Genomic DNA, 25,611 nt, shown 5'->3' with positions numbered 1-25,611 from the left:
TCCTCGAACGTAAGCAAATTCTATAAGACTCGTAACTTTTGATGGATAACGTTAAACTTGACAAATTTTACATTCTTTGAATATCAAAATTCGATTCTTTGACGCATTCATTGTTATCAAGACTGTTTCTTAGAGTTTGGTTTACTATTGAGCTGCATCACTCCTTATTTGCAGCTCCTTACCACGAACTGTTTACTTTTCCAAGTTTGTTACATAGTGTCTCCATGGAGTCAACAACACAGTGGGCTGGTGGATGTAGAACATATGTCTCCGGATTACCAAAGGTCAACGTTTGGAGTCATCTTAACCTTCAAGCACTCAACTAAAAAGCTTTCACATAATTCGGAGAAAGCAGGAGTAACTGTAATGGGTCAAAACCTTGCTTGTTTTTTTTTTTTTTTTCTATAGGAGCAATGAAAACTAATTTCCAATAATTTGGGAACTTGGCACTGGATTTAATTTCATTAAAAATTGAGAGAAGGGAGGGAGGCTCTGTTTTATGGAGGAAAGAATTTTTTTCAGATTATGATGTATTTCATGGCTCATATTGGAGATTGAAATAAACAATTTTTTAGGTTCTCCCACAGATGTCTTTTATTCTATTACGATATTATTTACTTCTAATCAATAGAAAAGAAATTCGTTGCCCCTTTATTTGCAACAAGAAGAAGCAGATTTACATACTTCTTGTTACATTTGTTTATGCAGTTAGTTACCTTTGGACGTTTTATCCTGCTTACGTAGATATTGATATGATAATATCAGAATAGGGAAAATACCCACTATTTCAAGCCATAAACAGATTCAGCTCTACAATAACAGTATTATTTATAATACTCCGTACTTTGTGTTTTTTATACCTTACGGGTAATAAAGTTCATTCATTCATTCATTCATTCATAACAGCTTCAGGTGATAAAACATAAGATTAAAAATTTTTACACGGAATTGAATTACTGTGTGAAGTTCACAATATGCTTTAACCTCCAAACAATTCAATCTAATGATTCCAGCCTACATAAATACATACATATAGTTCATTGTACATGTTAACAAGCCCCTAGTGAAGCCACAAAAAAGTTCTAGCAGAACTTTTTAAGAAAGTATTGAACAAGGACTTCAGCAACTACCTTCAGTGGACCTTCAAGGTAATATTCTTTATTATCTGCGAAAAACCAACAAATTCAAGAGCTCAAAGGTTCCTAAATTTGATGTCTTAGGTCTCCCCAGAAATTTCGTTACTGTTACATGTAAATGTCACATCTGTCATTTTCATGATTGGAGATAATTGCAAAAAACTTTGTATTCAGTTGTCTGGAAGGAAGGATCAATAGACCAACACAGGTCAGGAGGATCAGAATGTAGCTTAGCATTCATAGCCCAGTTGATCCTTCCATTAGCAAATAAATTTTATTAATTACATCAGACAAGGGGAAATATTAGACACAACCTACAAATGTGACAGGAACGTTTTAGGCGTTGACCATATATAACATTAAAGTAATGTAGTTTGCAATATGGGTGCATGCCCCCTAGGGTCCCAATCTGATCCTTGCAAAATATTTTGGTAGTTGTTTTGACTAATTTAATAGCTCCTAATGTCTATACAACAATTTTCCAGTTCTTCCTTCAGCTATTATAACAAGAGAGAAAATTCCAGTATTACCAGATAAATCTATTATCCTACTTTGCTCTAACTCCCGGAGAACCGAGGTCTATAGTTGTTTTCAAAACCAACTTCAGGAAGAGCGTCAAAATAGTTTTCATTAGAAAAGGGCTTAAGCTAGTTTACAACAATTTTTCAAGCAAAAAAATTTAAGACAAAAATTTAAAGACAAACTTCAAAACTACATCTTTTTATTAGAGTTTTGAGATACTTATGCCACTCATCCCCTTTATCCAAAACTCATTTTTTCTACCACAGTGACAACACAAATACGAAATTTAGATTTAATTGCAATGGATTATTACAGCATGCTGTTTTGCACCATCAAAAAAAAAAAAAAAAAAAAAAAAAAAAAAAAAAAAAAAAAAAAAAAAAAAAAAAAAAAAAAAAAAAAAAAAAAAAAAAACGCATACGTTGATGTATTTCTATGAGACTCAGTACATTATTACACAAAAAAGAAACCATATGGAAACCATAACTCTAGATCATTTTGGGAAATAATAGCAAAAAATTAAAATGCACAACTTTTTAGAGACATTATTCTGAATAAGTAAAACCATGACAGCGTTTTGGAATATTATGGCTCTATTGCACTACCTGCCTACCCCAGACATGCTGGTATGATCACCAGCCTCCCTATAACCAACCTATTTCACACTGATTATGAGTTTACAAACAAATATCATGTCTTTGAACGTAAGCTTTGTGTAAGCTACAAAAATACTATCCTAGTTCATTTTAACTTGGGATATTACTGTGAAGCCTGATTGGTCATAATTTGAAGATTACTCACCATTCTTGTTCCTGGGCAGAAAATTCTTGTGTCACTCCTTCAGAAGCCTGAAAAAGTAAATCTATATATCTAAATGATATATACACAAGAGGCAAAGAGGAGAGAGATTACCATTCTACACATATCTGTTCAAAGGTGTGCATCAATAAATAATTTTTAAGACCAAATTGGCCAGTGAAAACAAAACGAAAATTCATAACACAGAAAAAACGATGAAAAACAGTCAGCAAAATAAATTTCACTGGTTGTAATTGTTGTTGTATTTTCGTTAAGGTTTTTTGTTATGTATGCATTAATTCCATTAGTTCATCTGATGTCAAATGGCACACTTTTTTTTGTCACCCATATTATTCTTTAAATAAATGTCAGAAAGGGAAGCTGTGTAAATTCGCAGTTTTACCTTTTGTGATGTCAAATTTTGAACCAGTAAAAAGAACTTTGGCTTGTTCTTTTGTATGAAATTTTAAGCAAGTAAAAAGAAAAAAAAAAATTTCAAGTCACAGCCATTTTTACATGTAACCCCTGTTTTTCTGTGCTGTAGGGAACTTACAAAATTACTTTTGCATAGATCTCATAAATGATTTATTGTAGATTTCACAAATAGTGGACATGTGGCACCTTATTGAAATCAGTATTGCAAGATTTGAATTCTACATACTTGAAGATCATGAGTAGGGCCTGTGCCTTTTCTTACCCCTGCCATATATACCTGTTTTGATGTACCAGGTAAAACTCTCAGCCAGCTCATAATAAATGTGAGGCCACAATTGAAATTCAAACTCCCTAAGTTAGAACAAGTCAAGTTCCTACTGCCTTGGCTTTGTTTATTTGGATGTATTACCTCTTTTAGCATAAAAATGCTCAGAAATTATTACCAAACAGACCTTAATAACTGAAATATAATAACAAAAAACATTTGTTGTTGAAAAAAATACAGGAAGGAGCCCTGTCCATGACTTATCCATACTTTCCAAAGTGTGGTTCTGTGCTTAATTTCTTTCTTTGTTTATATGTATTATGTTTTTGCTTCTCAATTTTTTTTCTTATATCTATTATAAATTTTCATAAGCAACATTTTTGTTTCTGTGCATAATAAGAAACCAGTTTAGGCTAATCACCCATTCACAATAATTGGTTACAGTAGCTTGTGTAAAGGATTGATCTCTTGACAAGCTCAAATCAAAGTGTCATGTATGTTTTACATCAAAGTGTTTTTAATTTATATTTTATTTTGTTGTTAATTAATAAATAGACCACAAAAGAGAGAAACAAGGATGAAAACAGCCAGAGAAAATAGAAAAAAAACACAGTTTATATTGCAAATATTTCAATCAAGACCACCACCTGACTGTCTTGAGCACAGAATAATAAAATAATACTGGTAAGAATCCAAAGGATATTAAATACCCAAACCAAAGAACAAACACAAAAACTAAGGAACACCCTCTCAAAGGAACAGTGAAAGGGTAACTAAATAAAAATACAATACTGAATGGCAATTCAACCTCTCAGTTCATCACCTTACCTTACCTTAATCCATCTGAGAGCTTTAAGGTCTTCCAGACCTGTAGTGCTCTTGAGTTGATGACTACCAGTCAAACCTCCACTGCTTCTTCTCCACTCTTTTTCAAGCTGATTTTTGAAGGACTGGAGGGAGGGAGCACTGACAGTTGAATCTTTCAGTTAAGTCCAATGGTTTATGACTCTTCTTGAAAAGAATGTTTGATATGTTTTTTATTGTAAGCTTGACTTTGGTAACTTCTTGGAGTGTCCTCTTGTGTTGTGCTGGTTGGTACTGAGATTGCCACCAAAGATTGCTGACTTTTTGTTCTGCAGCTTGTAAGTAAGCATCATATTGCTGCACAAGTGTCTTGATATTAGGCAAAAATGTTTTTTTTTTTTTCATTAAATTTAGATAGATAGCCTACCCTATAGATCAGGCTGAAAAATTTTGAGATCTCTCCATTGCTGAGCTATAAATTAGGTGAATATACAATGCCTTTTTTAATACTTTTTCTGAATACAATAATCATATTACTCAGAAATTCACTTTTAAGTCCTTTAAGGATCCTTGAATATGAGGTAAATATCAAGCAGTTCATATAATCAACCAACAAATAAAGCAAACATACCAATTGATGCAACTTTTAATGCTCTTTCTGAATATAATAATTGCTACTCTTGAAAATTCAATTTAAAGTCTTTATGGATCTTTGAAAATGATAATTCCTTTCATTGGTTTTTGGGTATAAAAAGGATTAAAACATTAGTTTCAAATATATTATTTTATATTTCAGTACTAAACAAGACACACTAAAGAAGTGAAGTTTGGTTAATGCTAATGAAACATAATAAAATTACATTAGTTTAGAAACATATTTGGCCTATATATTTGCACATTAAAGGGGGGGGGGAGGTCATAGCATATATTAAATACATAACCTAAACAAACCTATTCTAACCTAACCAAACCTATTGTAACTTAAGATAACAAAATACTGACTAAATATTTAATTAAAATATAGCAATCCATGGTCAGACACAATAGGCTATTCTATCACTATTCATTACAAACTAACCAGGATGAAAACTAGGTAATGTCTTGAGTATTTCTTGTAGAATACATAAGTACCTATTATTTCAGTATAAAAATCCATTTTCTTAAAATTATATAATCCATAAGCATTGATTTGTCACAATTAAGTCAGAAAAAATTCAGAACAATTTCTCATTTTTCTATCCTCTATGTTTCTTCTGTCAGCTTTGATATTTTTTCAACATGTTGGTGAAATGGCAGTTTTTAAGTGACCCAACAGAATAAGAAAACATGGTGAAATTGTTTTGAATTTTTCTTCATTCACCTTAATCTTGACATGGACTATTATTGTTTATGAATTATGGTCATATAGCTTTTACAAAATGAATCTATAACAGAACAGTAATTTTGAACAAAAATGTTTTAACCCATTTTTATAGGCCTATTGAAAAACTACAGAAATTAATTATTATTTTCAAGGTTCATAATAGGGCTTAAAACTGAATTTATGAGGAAATAAAATATTATATTCAAAAAGATCATAAAAATAACATTAACTGACATGTTCACTTTATTCATGGGTCAATTATATGGTAAAATTCTAGTTAATTGACTTCTTGCTATCTTGGAAAGGGTTTAGGTTAGGAAAATGAAACTTTCAGGGATGGGTCTACAGGCTGAAGTATATCCCAGGAAGGTATTTTAAAGTACCTACCTCCACTCCTTCTCCCTCTAGAGGGCCCTGACCTTTGATGACCTTTAAAAATATGTGTGTTATAAAAGTGAAACCTTGCAAAATAGATCTTCTGCTTAATTGAAGTACAACAAAATTGTTTTCAGCTTCATAACTTTGCTCAATCCCATTTTATAAGGCTTTAAAGATGTGCAAATACATTTCCTAAATTAAAAAAAAAAACATTAATATGGCTCAAAATTCTACTAAAATAACAGGAATTGCATTTTCAGAACTAAAAGCAGAGAAAAAGCAACTAGTAACTGAAAATTAAGGTAAAATTTTGTTTTGTCAAAATTTCAATAGGTATAGACATGTCATGTAGGCAAATTTCAGGACCCTCAAGAGGGAGAAGGAGTGGAGGTGGGTACTTTAAATACCTTCCCAGGATATACTTTAGCCTGTAGATCTATCCCTGAAAGTTTGATCTTCCTAACCTAAACCCTTTCTGATATAGCAAGAAGTCAATTAACTAGAATTTTACCAATTATATTAACTGCTCTATATTTAACAAATATGATACACTTTTCTCTAATTTGTGGCTATAGAGGATGGTAAAAAAGTGAAATTCTAGTTAATTGACTTCTTTCTATCTCAGTAAGGGTTTAGGTTAAAAAAATGAACTTTCAGGGATGAGTCTACAGACTAAAGTATGTCCCAGGAAGGTATTTTAAAGTACCCACCTCCATTCCTTCTCCCTTGAGGGGCCTTGAAATTTGCCTGGATGACAGGTAAATAACCTGTGTAAACAACATTTTACCTTAAATTTCAGTTACTAGTTCTCTTTTCTCTGCCTTTAGTTCTGAAAATGCAATTCCCATTATTTGAGTAGAATTTTGAGCCATATCAATGTTTTTTTCAAAATTTAGTAAATGTATTTGCACATCTTTAAAACCTTATAAAATGGAATGGAGCAAAGTTATGAAGCTAAAAACAATTTTGTTGTACTTCAATTAAGCAGAAGATCTATTTTGCAAGGTTTCACTTGTATAAGACACATATTTTTAAAGGTCATCAAAGGTCAGGGCCCTCTAGAGGGAGGAGTGGAGGTAGTTTCTTCAAAATACCTTACCAGGACATACTTTAGTCTTTAGATTCATCCCTGAGAGTTTTATTTCCCTAACCTAAACCCTTTCTGAGATGGCAAGAAGTAAATTAACTAGAATTTTACCTTGATTTTTAGTTCTCATTTTACAGATAGATAATTCCCAAACACTGATTCATCACAGGCAATTAAATAAACAATTTATTCATTTTTAAGTGAATTGAGTATAATAGGCCAGGCCTATTTGAAAATAGTGTAAAAATCCAAGAAATGAAGTAGCCTAGTGCATTCAACTTGCTCTGTTTTAGCCAGGGAATTTTATAAATGTTCACCATAAATAATATGTCCTTCCAATAGGACAATTAGGTTCTGGATTAATTCCTGAGGTTCATTCACCCCTTCCTCAACTAGACCTACTTTCCAAGACAGATAAAATATTTTCAGAAACTAAGAAAAGACCCTTATTTACGATCTTATCCCCCTACCCTCAGCTTACCAATTCATCTGGACCCAAATCCGTTCCTCCTTCATCATTCAATAATTCATCTTCATTAATTTCAGTCATAAAATCTTCCTCTACATCATTGTCATAATCTAATAGTTCTTCACCCTCTGCCATGAAACCCTTGAACTTTTAAGGTGAAAACTGATGTCACAGACGATACTTTTATATTCTAAAGCAATTGAAAGTTTAATAGTTGAGGGTGAGTAGGAAGTTTTTAACTTTATTTTGAACGATGACAGCCTTAGACAGTGTTGTAAGCTAGGTTTTTTCAGACATCAAAGTAGCGTGCCATAATTTTTGTAACTCACGCCGTTTATATGTTGCATGTTCAAGAGTCGGTAAACCTGACAATCTATTTATATGCACAGACAATGGGACAGCCAAGAATGTTGTATATTCGCAAATTTTATGTAGTTAAAAATATATATATCTATATCTATCTATATTCACAGGTGGGACACAGGGACACAACTACAATGGCACGTAACTAATATGGCGCGTAACGACTTACGCGCGCGGGGGGGGGGGCTTAGGGGGGCGCGAATCGCCACCCCAACAGCTAGTAATATAATATAATATAATTTCAATTTGAGAAAATTGGACTTCGGCAAAATGGGATATTTTAAGTGTTACTGTTTAATTCTTTTTGTGAATGTTTGACTTTACATTTTAGGTATGCTATATCAATGCCGTAAAACTCCCAACTATATAAAAAGGAATGTTCGGATTACGGACAAGAGCGTGTTATATTATACCCCTTTAGCATAATTAAACTGGTGTAATTCAGTTGTATAATAAGGTTAATGTAACTCTGAATAATATATTTTAAAAAAAATATTTATGTGGCCTGAAATATTCAAGTGGATAAAAAGACGAAAACATGTTTCATGCTACGAAAACAATGAACTAAATTGTTCTCCAAAAAATTAGCCGTTTTCATCCCCTTAGTTTAGTCCTCTGGCAAGGTCTCTTAGTCCAGTCTACTTACAATGAAAGTTCCAGGTGATCTAGAGAAAACCGATGTTTGACCTATTTTGGGGTGTCATTGTTTGATTCAGTTAAATCTGTAGTAAGTTACAAGCAGATCAGAGACAAAGCGAAAAAGGGCTATTTTGGATATCACGAATTAGTGCAACAAATCGTTTTCTATATTTCACTTGAAGTTCTATTGTCCTTATCTAAATACTCTGTACGAAAGAGCTAGTGACAGAAAGAACCGGTACTACCCAAAATGTTTGGTGGGAGGAAGAGATTTTACTGACTGGGTAATTATTTTTACCAAGTGTTTTTGTCAAAAATAAGAATAATGTCCGTTTCGGATACAATATGTAAAATCACTAACCACTGCATTTACCAACCAAAATTCTGATTTTGGTACATTTCATATCACTATTTTAATGCTGTTTGTTTAACCAAATGGAAAACCTTAGCGCCATCTGTGAAACCACGGCACGAGTCAATAAAACTCCTCCGTTTCCCAACCAATTTCGAAATTTTTGTATATGCTACGTCAATGTTTTCGTGGTCTTTACTAAGCCGATCAAACAATTTAAGCGAAAAGACCTCTTTTTTTTAGAGAGAAAGACTTCTTTTTTTAACGAGTACCCAAAACATTGGAGAAGGGGAGGTGCCCCCCCTACGTGACAGCCCAGGTCGGAGGAGGGAAAGTCTTTTGTAAGTTTTAAGTTTTAGATAAACATATAACCAAACATCAAAGCGTTTTCAGGACATTGCTAATTTTGGGCTTGACTCAGCTATTTTATTGTAATTTCTATTTGTTTGAGTTTCTTTTGTTTATTGATAGTGATTCGTGGTAGTTTTACGCTTGGAAGATTATATGAATCAGGTTTTTTTCATTCTTGGCTTAATGCAGCTCTTTACTTTACTTCGAAAAACTTGTCTTGTTTTGCACCACCTTTTTTTAAGTGGTACTTTTCTTTTTTTGTCTTTTGTACATTTTCTTATATAACATCATTTCAAAAATACAAATACCTTAATTCTAAAAACAAAAATCCACTTTTAACGAGTCTGATTTACTTAATTGTCGTTTTCGTTCCAGTTTCTTTTTTTACGTACAAGTGTTCGCGAAAGACTTTCAATCAAAGACAAACAGGGTACATACTTCCAGAGAGAACAGTGTCAACTTACAAAAATTCAGTTTTAGGCTTAAAGCTATTTTCTGTAGGTCTGAGGTAACATCATTTTTTCTTAAACATTAATCTTAATCTAAATTCAGTAGATTATTTCTTGATCCTAAATTGCCGGAGAAATGTATCCTCACTAGTTTTTCTTCATGTTTTTTTTCAGTATTTTCTTCTAAAAGATCATTTAAAATATTCCAATAACTTAATTATAAAAACGAAAATATACTTTTAACGAGCTGGTATACTTGATTGTCATTTTCGTTCTAGTTCTTTTTTTACGTAAAAGTGTTCACGAAAGACATTCAATTAAATATAAACCGGGGACATGCTTCCCGAGAGAATACCGTCAACTTACAAAATTGAGTTTTCAGCTTAAAGTTATTTTTTATGCAGGTCCATTCCAGCTAATGTAGTAGGTCAATTTCCAGTTAACATATTTATTTACACAATTCGTTACAATAAATAAACTTAAATGAGAAATCTAAGTGTAAACGTGACCAACACACAAGAAACCACCAGTGACAGGAAGGGCCATGATATACTGTAAGAGAAAAATTCTTAAAATTAGAAAAAGAAAGTGAACTCGTTATTATTAAAAAACAAAATAGAAGAAAATTATCACTTAATCGAGGTTTCAGCGACAGAAATTGATTGCGAAGTTTAATGATTCTAGTTAAAAATTTTAATAAGTTTTCTATGTATTTTCAGTTTCTTGATTCCTTTTATCAGCAAATAAATGTATTACCCATGGGAGCACCTTTATCTGGGCTACTGACAAACATTTATGTCAAGAACCTTGAAAATTGGGCATTAAATTCTTATTTTTAAAACACATCTATTGGGGTCGCTACATGGATGCCGTAGTTTCACTTTGGAATTATTGAGAAGTTGAACTTCGGAGTTTTCTTAGATCATCTTAATACTTATGAGAGAAATTTGCAGTTTACCCTCTTGAAATTGAAACTGAAAATAAACTACTCCTTTAGATCTGTTAATTATTCGTAATACTGATAAAATGGATTTTACTATCTATAGAAAACTAACAGAAAACAATAGATATCTTCATTTTAATTCAAGTCATCCCCCACAAGCTAAAAGAGTAGATGTAACTTCTGTCATTGATCGTGCCCTGAAATTTTGCTCCGATTCATATATAAATGCAAAAATAAATTTTATTAGAGATGTTCTTTTGGTAATGGAAGCCCCATTCCTTTTGTCAACAATGTATTTAACCGTAGACTAAACAGACATTCCTGTAAAATCAAAGATATATCACAATGTGAGGCTCCTGATAAGCCCTCAAATATTATCTATCTTCGGTACATCCCAAAAGTCACAAAAAAATAAAAAAATGTTTGCACAAAAAATAATCTGACTGTAAAAAAAGTAAAAATACACCATTGGACTTTACAGTCCCTACTGGCGGTACTGATCTCCGTTTCTTGGCCCTTCAGCCAGGAAGTGCAATGGGAAGCTGGGGACCAACCATCCTGTGCTTTCGCACACCCTCCATCTGTATGTAGTTTTCATTAATAATTTTACAATCATAAGTTTCTTAAACTCCGGTAAAGAAAAAACCTCAGTTACTCACCAAAGAGGGGTTTATCAAATATTTTGTGACTGTGGCAATTACTATGTTAGCAGGGCTCATCAGAATCTAGAAAAACGGGTACACCTACATAAAGAAGACAAAGACGAGGCATTAATTACTAATAGTTCTAATAACTCCTTTATTTCTGCTTTAGCTTAGCATATATTTAATAGTCCCTCCCAAACAAAACTTTTTGAAATATCTTCCCTCATTAGTAATGATTTAGGGATAAACCAGGGGGTTCAGGAATCAATTGATAGTAGTCTCAAAATAAATAATAATATTTCTTTGAATAGGGACTTGGGAGAGTATTCACTAAATACTTTATGTTCAACTTCAATTAAAAATGATCTAACAAAATATTTTACTAAACCAAATTATAGTAGTATTGAAACAGTTACAAAAAGGCCTTTGAGGCAAGCTGCCAAAAAAGCAAGATTAGCTTTAAAAACTTGTATTCCATTATTTTGTTCTGTTTTGTTTGAATGAATTTATCATCTCACATCATTTTATTTATCAGTTCTGGTTTAACTTCGTTGAAATAATGAAGCTAGGGCTGTTTTAAAAAGTTTTTTTTTAACAATTTAGTTTTAATTTTCACATTTTAAAGTAAAATGTTATTATATACATATATTTTTTTTTGTGTTGTGCTGAAGACGGCCCTTAGACTTAGGGCCAAAATATTCAACGAATTGAATTCCAATGTCTTGGGACAGTGTTTCTAAATTGTGTTTATTTGATATGGAAAGGCAATGTGGTCTTCATCGCTACCCACGTGTGCACCATCATTTGGGCTCTTACAAGCCACCAAACAGAAACTTCAAGAGTTCCTGAATAAATCCAAGAAGAAAGCGTTTAATTCAGATTACGCATCAGCATCCGAGAGACTAAAGCTATGTTAATTAGCGGTTCACCCATAGGAATCCATCTGGGTCGCAAAGACATTGAAGCGACTCATTCCATCCTTGAAATCCATAATATACTCGTGAGAAGCTGAGACTCAGGCTGTTCCTGAGATAAATTGTGTCTGTTCTGAGCCACTTCATGGAATGCGCAAAATAAACTAACCAGCAGAAAGAACTTCTTAATACCTTTGAGAATAGTTGCTTTCGCTGAGTCCCAAGGGCAATGACGAAATCCAATAAACAATGACAAGATTCAATCGTGCACAAGCCAACCAGTGCATTGCTTCAGTTCTGAGAAAAAGAAGATGGCGATATTTTGGGCATATTTTCCTTATGCCAGACCATAGACTCCAAGAAAAACTCCTCCACTAGAAGCCAAGAGGCAACCATAACCGAATAAGACCAAAAAACCGCTCACATATGAATGTGAGAGAAGAAGCCCTCCAGACGAATTTCTTTTCTGAGGTGGACATTTGCGCAGCGGCTTATTTGAGACAAGATTGGAGGCGGCTCACTGACGCTCTATGTGCTTGTGGAAGCACAGGAGGAACTAAGCTCTAAGGGTTTTATAAAAACCTCACATTTAGAAAAAAATATTATGCTCATTTTTCAAAACACATCCTCAGAAGGAGGCCTCTAGAACCCGTGCCATAGCCCCCTCCCCCAATCCCAAAAACCTTACAATTATTTCTTCAATTTTTTACATGTTTGCACGATAATTCTCATTTTTTGCTTTTTAATTTGAACTGGCTCCCTTATGAGAAAATTTTTCTGACGGAAGTAAAGAGCGAAATTGAAATTTAAAATGAGTAAGGATCATCGGTTCATAGTTTCTGCAACACATATCTGCGGAACTCGTTCAAATAAACTGTCTCGTGATATTTTGCTATCCTAGCAGATTTCTGCACAACTAGCGCTTTACTGAAAACTCTGCTTGCTTGAGTTTTTTACATAATTAAAATTGGATATTCAAATCTATTGATTTCATTACCGGTGTTTGCTACAGTCTACTTCAGAACTTTTCTGCTGCCGATCCTGTTTTCTTGCGTCAGTTTTGTGATTTCAGTAAAGCGCTAGTTTCCCATAATTCTAAGAAACCAGGGAAATATTATAATGCAGTTTATTTAAACCCTTTTTGTAGACATATGGTACAAAAGCTGCGAAGCAATAACTTGTATTCTTTTAAGCTTCGACATCGCTCTTTATTTCTGTCAGAATTTTTTTTTGTATATAAGCAATAAACTTTTCAAAAAGGTAAAAATAAAAATATAAGTTTTAATTCCCACCTCTCTTAAACTCAATCATAAAAATACTGTGTGATTGGTTGCATTTGCCATTTTTGGATGGTGCCCCTGGTTACATTTTGGGATGGAGGAGCAAAGTACGTAGCTGTGTTCGCCACAGGTGGCTTGGTGCTGTAATGAATTGTAAGTAGTAGTAGCAACATCATTAAGGAGTTTCAGATAAAAAAAAAATCAATTATTGATGAAATATTGCCCAGTATGAAATATAGAATTTTTCTGCCTTAATGCAGCGACGAATTTTGAACTTCTCATAAAAAAGTTTACTTTCGTTATTTTTACTTCTTGGACTCCAGTATTTTAGGAAAAATAAATCTAAATTTTATTATTATGAAGAATACAAATTTAAAACAAACTCCTTCAAATTCAGGAGAGGACAGTGCCCTCCTTTTGCCCAAAATGACGGGCCAGCGTGTGACGCTAAAACTAGTGACACATTTATTTACGCCTTGACGGTGTCTAAGATTGTAAATTGAGAAAACTTAACTGGGTTGCACATTTTGACGCTTCTGCGATGTCCCAGGGCCCCGTTAGCACTAAAAAAAAAAAAAAAAACATCGGAGTTTCAAGCTCTTTTCAAAAATTCCTGAAAAAGCACTTCGGTAATTTACCTTTATTGTTAGGATAAATAAATAATATCATCATCGTTTCTGAATTAGCGTTGAATCTGAGAGAATTTTTTTTACAAGGCATTTTTCTCTTGAAGCATTGTTTAGTTTTCCCATAGAAGAAAGAACGGAAGAGGGCACACAAGAGGGATATTTTAAGCATCAGATTATGCTTCTGCTTCACAATGTTTATGCTTCCAAGCCTTTCCACTCCGCCATTTCTTTACAATGTTTATGCTTCCAAGCCTTTCAACTCCACCTTTCTTTACAATGTTTATTCTTCCAAGCCTTTCCACTCCGCCTTTTCTTTACAATGTTTATTCTTCCAAGCCTTTCCACTCCACTTTTTCTTTAGTGTCCATGCTTCCAAGCCTTTCCATTCCGCCTTTTCTTTACAATGTTTATGCTTCCAAGTCTTTCCACTCTGCATTTTCTTTACAATGTTTATGCTTCCAAGCCTTTCCATTCCGCCTTTTCTTTACAATGTTTATGCACCCAAGCCTTTCCACTCTAACTTTTCTTTACAATGTTCATGCTTCCAAGCCTTTCCATTCCGCCTTGTCGTTCCAATGTTTATGCTTCCAAGTCTTTCCACTCTACCTTTTCTTTACAATGTTTATGTTTCCAAACCTTTCCACTCCCCCATTTCTTTACAATGTTTATGTTTCCAAACCTTTCCACTCCGCCATTTCTTTACAATGTTTATGCTTCCAAGCCTTTCCACTCCACCTTTCCTTTACAATGTTTATGCTTCCAAACCTTTCCACTACTTCTTTTCTTTACAGTGTTTATTCTTCTAAGCCTTTCAACTCCACATTTTCTTTATGATGTTTATGTTTCCAAGCCTTTCCAATCCGCCTTTTTTTTTTTACAATGTTTATGCTTCCAAGCCTTTCCACTTAACCTTTTCTTTACAATGTTCATGCTTCCAAGCCTTTCCATTCCGCCTTGTCGTTCCAATGTTTATGCTTCCAAGTCTTTCCACTCTACCTTTTCTTTACAATGTTTATGTTTCCAAACCTTTCCACTCCGCCATTTCTTTACAATGTTTATGCTTCCAAGCCTTTTCACTCCACCTTTCCTTTACAATGTTCATGCTTCTAAGCCTTTCCATTCCGCCTTTTCTTTACAATGTTTATGCTTCCAAGTCTTTCCACTCTGCCTTTTCTTTACAATGTTTATGCTTCCAAACCTTTCCACTACGTCTTTTCTTTACAATGTTTATTCTTCTAAGCCTTTCCACTTCAGATATGACATTAAAAGTCCCTTTTTGGCGCCATATGCCACCTTACTATTGCGATGGTGATATGTATGCTTATACATATTTATAGTAAAAATATAGATGCAATCTTCAGCTTTCAAATGTGCCCTTAAACATCTTTCTACGATGTGTCAATGCTCTGTTCATGTTGGAAAAATTAAAAGAATAAAAAAGAGACCCATCAGCTCTTCAAGCTCTTTTTCAAAACTCCCCCAAAACATTCGTTTTGCGATTAACTTTTACTGCTAAGATAAACATAAATAACGGTTGTTTGTCAAAAATCAAACTTCAATGATTCTTTTATTAGGGCAGTGTTGTTTGAAAACACATTTTAATTATAGTTTACTAACGGAGCTGGAAGGGGGATTTTCAAACATCCAGTTAAGTTTTTGACCACGGAAATTATAATGAAATCCATTTTATGCTCTCCATCCCTTTAGCCCCAGAAATAGCACCAAAAAGTTCGATTTTTGGTGCCATATTGCACTTCACAATGGCTTTATCAAGACAAATTTCGAAAAAATACACACAAATATGGTCAAGAGCTTTGAAATAAGCCACTGAATTCTTTACGATGTTACAAAAGCCAGCTAGTCAGTAGACGGTTTATGATTATACGCGGAACTCACTACAGCATTCACGTCCACCTTGTTTTTCGCCTCATTTTCTCTGTTTTTAAAGATGATGGCTCAACCTCTAGTTTATGTTTTAGACCATGGCAAATTGATTGGCCATCTTAAAATTTGAATTCCCGGGCGGCTGAACTGTCTGGGCAGAAGTGACGGTTTGTGGCTTAAATTAGATGAAAATTCAACTTTGCTCTTTTGTTACTTAAAAGGAACACTAGCAATTGCTATTCCCGTTCTAATGAACCCTCTCTCAATATTTTCCAGCCAATGATACGAGCACCCTTTGGGAAAAAAGTAGACAAAAAATTGTTCCCAATAACTGTTCAAGCTAGGGGACTATATTTCTCTTGTACATAATTTTCAACCATAGTGATTCAAATGGTCGCTTTTTACGATCCGCCGTCATTTTTGAGAGGTTGCAAACTATTTCTCAGATCTCCCATATTAGTTTTGGCGATGAATTTTTCAGATTCACCACCCTAGCGTTGCCTGTGGTAAAGAAAATAAAGAACCACAAGTGTTCAAGACATTATTTATTATTTGTTTATTAACAAGACATGGTTGTAGAAACTTCGGAGGGGAACTCGGAAAATCTAAGATACGGCTAAGGTTGTTGGTCGGCGTTTACCTCCCCCCAGCTGATTACCCCTTCCCCCCGGAAAACACTCTCCGCGGAAAATCCCCCCTTAAATAAGCCTTTCCAATTTGAGAGTTTTATTTGATTTTTTCTATTTCCTAGGGGGAAGGAATTTCGGTACTTTTGTATTATGTGCCGCTCACTCAAATTTACACTGCGTAAAACTCGAGAACAAGCCGGTTTCTTCTTTAGTTCTTTCAGCTTAGTGCGAGACAAGATAAGAAAAAAAGGGACAGAATAGATGAGAAACATATAGTTTGGGCTATATATTTGCACATAGGGGGGGGGGGGTATTTGGATAGTTTGAAGTCAGAAAACAATTCTTACTTCACAATATGCAGAATAATTGAAACTAACGTATTTTGCATGCAGACCCGCTATATTTTACCCCTCCTCGCCCCATAATGTACAGATCGTAAACCTGAGTGAGTGGTTTATAATACACAAGTAACGGAAATCTTCATGGAGAGAGAGAGAGAGCCGGATTTCCCGGTATTATTTAAAAACGATCAGAAATAAAATTAAAAAAAAACAAGTTTTTCAACTGAAAGTAAGGAGCAACATCAAAACTTAAACGAAAAGAAATTATTTCGTATATAAAAGGAGTAGTCCCTTCCACATGACCTTGCTCTTTACACTAAAGCTTTTGCTTTTTGTCCTAATTCTTTAAGAACGATTTCTGAAACACAATGGCTGTTTAAATGGAACAATAAGCTTTATTTTCAAATTCTATGCAAAAAACTTTTAGCGTCAAGAGCGAGGTCTCGAGGAGGAGGCAACCCCTTTCATATACGTAATAATTTCAGTTCGTTTAAAGGCTTTATGTTGGTCCTTACTTTCAGTTAAAAAACTAGTTTTTTTTATTTAATTACTTAAGAGATAGTGTTTGTTAATAGGAAACATATGGAACAAGTTTTTAAAGAAAAGTTGAGCCTCATTAAACAAACTGAAAACTGAAAAAAACAACTGATTTGAAAAAAATAAATATGTAACGAAAAGATTCGGCAAAGAAAGCTTACGATGACTGCAAATGGCGAGATAAAACTAGCATCCTCATAATAGAAACAAATAAAACCTTGAAACATCCTAGAAAAAGGTTTCGACATACAAATTTAGTTTGTCTTCATTAGATCTTAGGCGATGAGGATCAAAATCGATAAGAACTTCAACTTCAGCAATTTAGCAATTATCTTTATCGTTTTGGGCGCTAACCAATTTGAAAGAAAAAATATGAAAAAATAAAGAAAAACGAAACCTACTACAAAAGACTTGGCAAAGAAGCTTACGAGGAATGCAAATGCCGAGATATAACTGGAATTTATCATAACAGAAACCTATAGAACATACGCTTTTTTCAGGTATTCTCATCGGAAAATTCCTAGGCTTGTAATAGATACTCTTTTGGAAAAAAAAAATCTTCTTTAGTACCTTTAGTGTCTTTTCGGTACCTTCTTATTACCTTTAGTGTCTTTTCGGTACCTTCTTATTACCTTAATTTATTTAGTCCATCTAACCGAAAAAAACCATCTCAAAATTTTCATGCTACACACTGTAATAATGTAGGCAAATTATTCAACAATAGCGTAATTTTTACTTGCCTTATTTAAGCTAAGCGTTTCATCTGGGAAACAATAATTTCGTTTTAAAATGTTAATTTCGTTTCACTATCAAATCACAAAAATGTGAGATACTTGGGATATTAACTACTCATATTGCATAGGATATCATTTTTCTAGGTACATTTATAAGTAATTTTGTGGTTTGGGCATTGGTTCTGCTATAAGAAATTTTAAGCTAAAAACAAAGAAAACTTTCACGAGTCACAAAATTTTCTTTACAAGTACTCTTCTTGTTTCTCTGGAGTAGAAGTACATCGTTATTTTTATAGTAAATGAGCGAAAATAAAGTCAAATAATCTTCAAAGTAAAAACTATGGATTCAAATAGAAAAAAGATATAAAATTTCTTTTCTATGAAAAAGACTATGTTAATAAAAAAAATGAACAGAAATTAATAAAAAAAAAATCCACCAAACCAGTTTGTCAAAGAATAGTGAAGAGCCTCATAAAGCCAAAAATGAGTAGAAATAAATTCGAATAATTTTCCAAGTGTAAAACTATCACAATCACTATCGATAAATGAATCAAATCCAAAACGAATAGATATTACAACAGATAACCGATTAAAACTCAAAACAAGCAAAAATTAACATGCAAGTCCTATAAAAAAACGTTAGCGTAAATATATTTTAAACTTTTTATAATTATAACACTAAAAAATATAAAATAAATTTTATCTTTAAAAATCTGTTAAATCTTGAATTGTTGAGATTTTCAGGAATTAATATACTAAATATTCAGTTATTTTTCATTAATTCTTTCAAGTTGGGTAATTTCGTTTTATGTTTTACTATTCGTCGATGCTTTGATAAATCAAAAAACACTATCCAAAATATATGAGTTTTTCATAAGTGACGCAATAGTACGTGCAAGGGTCAGAGAAGGGGCAGGGGCATTAGCGCTAGTCATGTTTGTGGTAATTTCTGTCCATTTTAAGTTTGAATTGATTGCTCATTGATTTCTTTATTAATGGCAAATTGATTTTGCCAATACCTCTTTTGTGATTCAGCTGTTCATTCATGGTAATTTCTAGTCATTTCAACTTTGAATTATTTTAAAACTTTATTTCTACTCGTCTTAGGTTTTACATGGCTCTTTCTTTTCTTTTAAAAACTCCTTTTTCGGAATTTTTCTCTTTCTTAATTACTACTAAGATTAACCAAATTAATAGTTACCACAGCAGCTATCGCTATCACCATTATCTTTGGTCTCCGCGAAACAAATTCATTCTTCCTTGCCTGTCTTTGTCCTGCTGTTAGTTAAATTACCCTTGCCCTTACTATTGTCCTTCGCTAAATAAGTAATTTTACCTCAAACTAAACAAATATAAATAAATTGTTGCTTGAAAACTAGTACTTTATTTATAAAAAGAAACAGAAGTTGAAAGGACGACGAGAAATCGTCTACGACAAAATGCTCTATACATTAGAATGTACAAGCAAAAGAGAAATATCACAAAGGCATACAAAATTCTATAATAAAAGGCGAGTAAATTACACAAAAATTACATATTTTAATGTATTATAATACTATCGCTCCCTTTACTCTCGCTGCAATAAACCGATCCATCATTTCTTGTTAGCGTGCTCTTCAAGAAGAAACACAAGTTGGGATACAGTAATGGAAAAATCCCTTATATTTTGGAAGTTTTTCATAGAGCACAATATCATCAAAGAAGACCGAAGTCTCCGCATTCACGTTTCTAGATATTTAGAACTGCCTTTACGCATTTGATTTTGCATTCGGGAAGCTTTATCAATGAAAAAAATGAACAGAATGCTGTTCCAACTTTATTTGAATTGCGTAGGCCTACCTGTGTTATTATTATAAAGGTTTGTCGGGAAATTTTTTTCCAAAAGAAATAATATACTTTTTCAGTTGCGGATTTCTTCTTTTTTTCTCTTTTTCTTCGTATGTAGAAATATATTTAACGGTCTTTTAGCTGTTTATTCCAATTATTTTCCCGCTACCTGACGTGAGGCCAAAACATTCGTTTTTAAATTTATTTTATTCACTGTCTTGACCAAATTTTTTTTTCCTTTTTTTGATATATTTTTCCAAGTTGTTTTTCATTTTATTTATTCTATGTTCAATTTTTCAACAGGATTTCCTTAGGATTATGCTTTCAATAGGAAATGGTATAATTTTCGAGATTATTGTGTGTGTTCTATTGAATCCAGCGCATGCAACAATAAGAAGGGTTTTGCGAGTAGACTATTCTTAAGCAAAAAAATTATAACCTTTTCTGCTCCCAACTCTGCCCCCTGTCGGAACTCCACTTGTCTGCCCTTCTCTACCAATACCAGTTTATTTATCCCCCTCCACCAATCTTGCGACCTTTGAACCTAATTAGAACAAATTTTGGCATTTTATCACTGAAGTCATCTTACGTGAAACAGCCAACATAAAAACATCCGCAATCTGTGATCGTACAGATAGAAGTATTAATATTCATTCTTATTAGTTTGCTCATGTCAAATAAATGTTTTCAACAAAAGAAGTGCACGTTCATGTGAGGACCGTGGTTTGTCCCTTTCCGATTCATATTCGAGAAAACTCTATTTTAGAAATTGAACACAAACTCTTTATTTAGAATGTCTAAATATATTATGAAAAAAAGTAGATGCATCAGAACGATGCTAAGTGCGGCAAAGGAGAGGGTAAATTCAAGAATTCTCAAATAAAACAAAAATACATCGACAGACACAAAAAACAAAGTTATTATTTTTATAAGCCTTAATGTTTTCTAGTAAAGAATAATTGCTTTTTTTTCTAAACAGATAGCCTTTTCAGCATTATTTTTGTGGAATTTGATTTTGCTGTATTTAGTACAGTTTTTGCTATACACAGGAGTTGTCAGCTTCCTCTTTTTTAGGTACTTCTTGCTATAGAACTTTTGTTTAAATGTATTTTTTTCCATATTTATTGTTTACTACATCTTTTTCTAAGAAAAATTGGTTTTTCTGTATGTTCATAGATATATTTGTACAAATCATTTGTCTTTAGCTGTCATTTTAATATTTTTAGTAAAGGAAGTAAAGGAAAAAAAAGGAAGGAAGTAAAGGAAGTAAAGGAAGTAAAGTAATATTTTTAGTAAAGGAAGTAAAGTCCTTTATTTCAGTGTGCACTTTTTTTTAAGACATAAGTAAAATAAAATCTGTAAAAACTGTATTACATAGCTGAATCACTGGCTCAATCATTGGCCAGATGACACCCCAATTTTTGTTTTAATCATTTTATTCATTTTTTTCTATTCTGGTAATTTAGTGCCAGTGAGTTTAGACATGTTTAACACTCGGTAGATAAAGCTAGAACCCTTAAAATCTCAAATAATAGTTTTAGACGGGATAATTTGCTGGCATTCCTCAGATTTTGGACACATGACTTCATCCATGGTCAGATAATACCCAGATTTTTGTTTTCTTGTTCCTTTTCTTTCTTTTTTTCAAAATTTTAGTGCCATTATATTTAAAAAACAAGTTTGAAATTCAGCAAAAAAAAAAAACCCAACAACAATAGAGCCTAGAAACCTTTAAATAAAGTTTCGGGCAAAATAACTTGTTTACCCAATTTACCTTCCTTAGGTTTGGGGGGATTAACACTATAAACTGATAACAACTTCAACTTCAGAATTTAGTAGTTAACTTCATCGTTTCGGGTTCAAACCGAATTTAAAACAAAGGAGAAAAAATAAATAAAAATGAAACCTAGTAAAAAATTTCGGGGATGCAAAATTAGTTTATCTTCATTAGATCTAACGAGCATCAAAATCGACAAGAACTTCAACTGATTTGAAAAAAATAAATAAGTAAAACGAAAAGATTCGGCAAAGAAAGCTTACGATGACTGCAAATGGCGAGATAAAACTAGCATCCTCATAATAGAAACAAATAAAACCTTGAAACATCCTAGAAAAAGGTTTCGACATACAAATTTAGTTTGTCTTCATTAGATCTTAGGCGATGAGGATCAAAATCGATAAGAACTTCAACTTCAGCAATTTAGCAATTATCTTTATCGTTTTGGGCGCTAACCAATTTGAAAGAAAAAATATGAAAAAATAAAGAAAAACGAAACCTACTACAAAAGACTTGGCAAAGAAGCTTACGAGGAATGCAAATGCCGAGATATAACTGGAATTTATCATAACAGAAACCTATAGAACATACGCTTTTTTCAGGTATTCTCATCGGAAAATTCCTAGGCTTGTAATAGATACTCTTTTGGAAAAAAAAAAATCTTCTTTAGTACCTTTAGTGTCTTTTCGGTACCTTCTTATTACCTTTAGTGTCTTTTCGGTACCTTCTTATTACCTTAATTTATTTAGTCCATCTAACCGAAAAAAACCATCTCAAAATTTTCATGCTACACACTGTAATAATGTAGGCAAATTATTCAACAATAGCGTAATTTTTACTTGCCTTATTTAAGCTAAGCGTTTCATCTGGGAAACAATAATTTCGTTTTAAAATGTTAATTTCGTTTCACTATCAAATCACAAAAATGTGAGATACTTGGGATATGAACTACTCATATTGCATAAGATATCATTTTTCTAGGTACATTTATAAGTAATTTTGTGGTTTGGGCATTGGTTCTGCTATAAGAAATTTTAAGCTAAAAACAAAGAAAACTTTCACGAGTCACAAAATTTTCTTTACAAGTACTCTTCTTGTTTCTCTGGAGTAGAAGTACATCGTTATTTTTATAGTAAAGCCGAATTCAACAAAAACACAATTCAATAAAATCGGGGACAAATCACATACACAATATAATTTGATAATAAACAAGAATACACTTATGGAACATAAGAGTGCCCTTGTAGCACACTAGTAAATCATAATAACACCGGCCAAGAAAAAAAAAATTACTCAAATCACAGTCTTATCTAAATTAGAAGAAATTGTAGAAAAGGTGGTAAGATCTCCTTTTTCAATCGAGGAATTACACCACAAATCATTCGAAATTGGCTAAAATATAAGATCACTAAATTCTAAATTGTAACTGCAAAATAATGCTATTTGAATATATGCTTGAAAAATATTCCAGTTTTGCTAAAAAAGAGTAAACAATCTTGATGGAATATTTTTTTTTTTTTACTTTTAAACGGGTGTGGTTAAAACTCAGATTATGTATATTACAGAAGTGTCAGTCAATCAAACGACAACTAAATGTAGTTGTAAACTTACATGATTATAAAGCCTATGAAAGGAGGTCGAGGTCTATGAATGGAGGTTGAATTAAAATATGAATTTCAATTGTAGCTTTGTGGTAAAATCCTGCAGGTCATTTTTCAAAATTTCGTATGGGTCAAATTATTTCACTCGAATTTTCCAAAAACAAGACAAAATAATGGAAATGTTGAAGCAAATTTTATAATATATATAGATTTTACACGGGAACCTAAGTAGAGAGACCGATACACTCTTCTAATAACTTTTCTAATAATTTTTTGTAGGGTGATTTAGTTAGAATTGATTAAAAAATTCTTAGGTCGATTTTTCCGAGAATAAAAATAGCGAAAATGTTAAAATAAAGCACAATAAATAAAAAATGAATGATTAAATTACACTGAATGATATCCTTTTTCTTCAGATTCTTTTGCGGCTTTGCTAGTAAAACACAAACAACCAGAATTATTCCTTGTACGCTTTACTGGTTTCTCAATCACTAAGTCTTTGGTCTGCTCTTTTATGCATTTTTCGTAATAGTCCCGGTCCTTTAAATACCTAAAAAAAAACAAAAAAAAGTAGAAACATTGAGAAATGGTATACGGTGCAGAATACAATAGAGCGTAGATAAAACCTAAAAAAAGGAGTTGTAAATTAACAAAAGACCTGTGTTTATACTCGTGGTTATACGAAGAAATAAATTCAGTCGCGATACAACCTCGGTTTTCAGTCCCATTTCGATCATAAAGTCAGCCACAAAATTTAATTTTTCGACAGAAGAATCATACTTTTTAAGGGCTAATGAAGACGAAATATATATCAAATTCAGCGAGAACAAAATGCACAGTTTATGTCGTAGCGGTCAGTCCGAGAATATTTACCTCCGACCACTGCCACTATCACTGGCATTCAACAACATAATGTTGTTAAACAACATACATTTGGTATGTTTCCTTTTGTTTTACTAGAAACCGTCCCCCCTCCACTCGTAAAACTATAAAAAAAAGGCTCAAAATGGTTAAGAATGTGAAAACATATGCTTAAAAAGACTTAAAATTATAAATATATGCTCAATACTCTGTTTATTCTACGTTTCATTGGCTAAAACTGTTCCCTGAAATATTTGGTATGTTTTAAGTCTTGTTTACAATTAATTAATAGCTTGTTAAATGGCTTAAATTATTAATTTTAAGCTTAATTCATGCTGAAAAGGGTTAAGAATGCGAAAATATATGCTTAAAATTATAAATATAAGCTAAAAATTCTGTTTATTCTACGTTTCATTAGCTAAATCTGTTCACTGAAATATTTGATACGTTTAAGTCTTGTTTGCAATTAATTATTAGCTTGTATTTGTATTTAAAATTTCTAACAAGTTAATGTATCTAATACTTTCTCAATCTAATTAGATCTCTCTATTTCTCTTATTCTTTTACATCTTCTATTAAAATAAAGAAAATCAGAGTTATTTTTTGTACAACGGCTTCCAGATCACTAAGTCTTTAGTCTGCTCTTTGGCATTTCATGGATCATGGTTCATGGTTGTTCGAGTACATAAAAAAAAACATTTAAAAAGAATTGAAAAAAGAAAGAATTGAAAGACACACAGTTGAATAGGGTCAAATCAAAGAAAAAACGAAAGGTTACTTTCGTATACTTTCACTTTAAAAGTGTGTTTTAATTCGACCAGTTTATTTTTGAAAGCTATTTTCACAGCTCAAACAAATTTATGCCTTATTTTTGGAGAGAAAAGCAGCCCATCTTTTTAAGCCAGGCTAAACAATGCATCGATATACTAACTCTCAGCAACAAACTAGATTGACAATGAAGAGCAATTTTAGGAGAGACATAACTCTGCCTTTTTAAAACCTAATAGGTTCTTTTGTGAGAAATATTAAGCCAGTTCATTAAATTTTTCAATCACAGAATATTTCACTATTAAACTCTGTTTATTTGTGGTCCAATGGCTCCAACTGAAAAATTGGCTCCGTTGATTTTTGAATTGACAATGGAATAGTTGTGGGAAAAGTCAAGTCATGGCCAATTGTAGAAAAAGCCAAGACAGATTGTCTAATTAAATGGGCATCAAGTCAAGGCTAATTTTACCCCTTTGATTGCCGTTGTTACTGTCTCCCACTTACGCTACACCTCTCATGCATGTCACTACACAATGCCGAACTAGAGTCAACCTTGTTGGAGGGTCTCCCCGGGGAACACACGCTGGTTGACAGTAGTTTACTTGAAAACTTTCAACTATACTTGAAAATTTTCCTCTCATTCATGTCACTCCACAATGCTGAACTAGAGTCAACCTGTTGAGGTTCTACCCTGCCTTTTTTCAATTATAATAGAAAATTTTCGAATTATTTTCAATTCCTATTCCAATTGGTCCAATGGCAATGGCTCAAACGGACGGAGATGGTCTAAACATACAAGAGTTGTTATCCGATTCTCCTCATACCTTATAC

The 25,611-nt window shown here is 32.8% G+C and overlaps 2 protein-coding genes across 10 annotated transcripts in view; both read right to left on the bottom strand.

The window, feature by feature from the left end:
* Positions 1–7,503, bottom strand: part of LOC136026983 (uncharacterized) — a 66,289-nt gene extending 58,786 nt beyond the window's left edge. The window contains exons 1-2 of the mRNA XM_065703862.1: positions 7,270–7,503; positions 2,460–2,506 (exon numbers count right to left, since the gene is read on the bottom strand). Coding sequence (XP_065559934.1) covers positions 2,460–2,506; positions 7,270–7,392 — 170 coding nt within the window. The 5' untranslated portion in view covers positions 7,393–7,503. The remainder of the gene's footprint in view (positions 1–2,459; positions 2,507–7,269) is intronic.
* Positions 7,504–9,844: 2,341 nt separating this feature from the next.
* The window catches only part of LOC136026982 (rho-related BTB domain-containing protein 1-like), a 218,748-nt gene continuing 202,981 nt past the window's right edge, over positions 9,845–25,611 (bottom strand). For 5 of the 9 annotated variants that reach the window (XM_065703854.1, XM_065703855.1, XM_065703856.1 and 2 more), the window contains 2 exons: positions 23,543–23,701; positions 9,845–9,963 (listed from right to left, as the gene is read on the bottom strand). In XM_065703854.1, the coding sequence (XP_065559926.1) occupies positions 9,891–9,963; positions 23,543–23,701 (232 nt within the window). In that variant the 3' untranslated portion in view covers positions 9,845–9,890. Of the gene's footprint in view, positions 9,964–11,026; positions 11,098–19,307; positions 23,702–25,611 lie in introns of those variants that run through there. The other 4 variants (XM_065703859.1, XM_065703861.1, XM_065703858.1 and 1 more) reach the window with 3 other exon arrangements.

This window comes from Artemia franciscana, chromosome 5 (assembly GCF_032884065.1).
Source record: "Artemia franciscana chromosome 5, ASM3288406v1, whole genome shotgun sequence".
Classification (NCBI taxonomy): domain Eukaryota; kingdom Metazoa; phylum Arthropoda; class Branchiopoda; order Anostraca; family Artemiidae; genus Artemia; species Artemia franciscana.
This window is presented reverse-complemented; position numbering and strand designations above follow the sequence as displayed.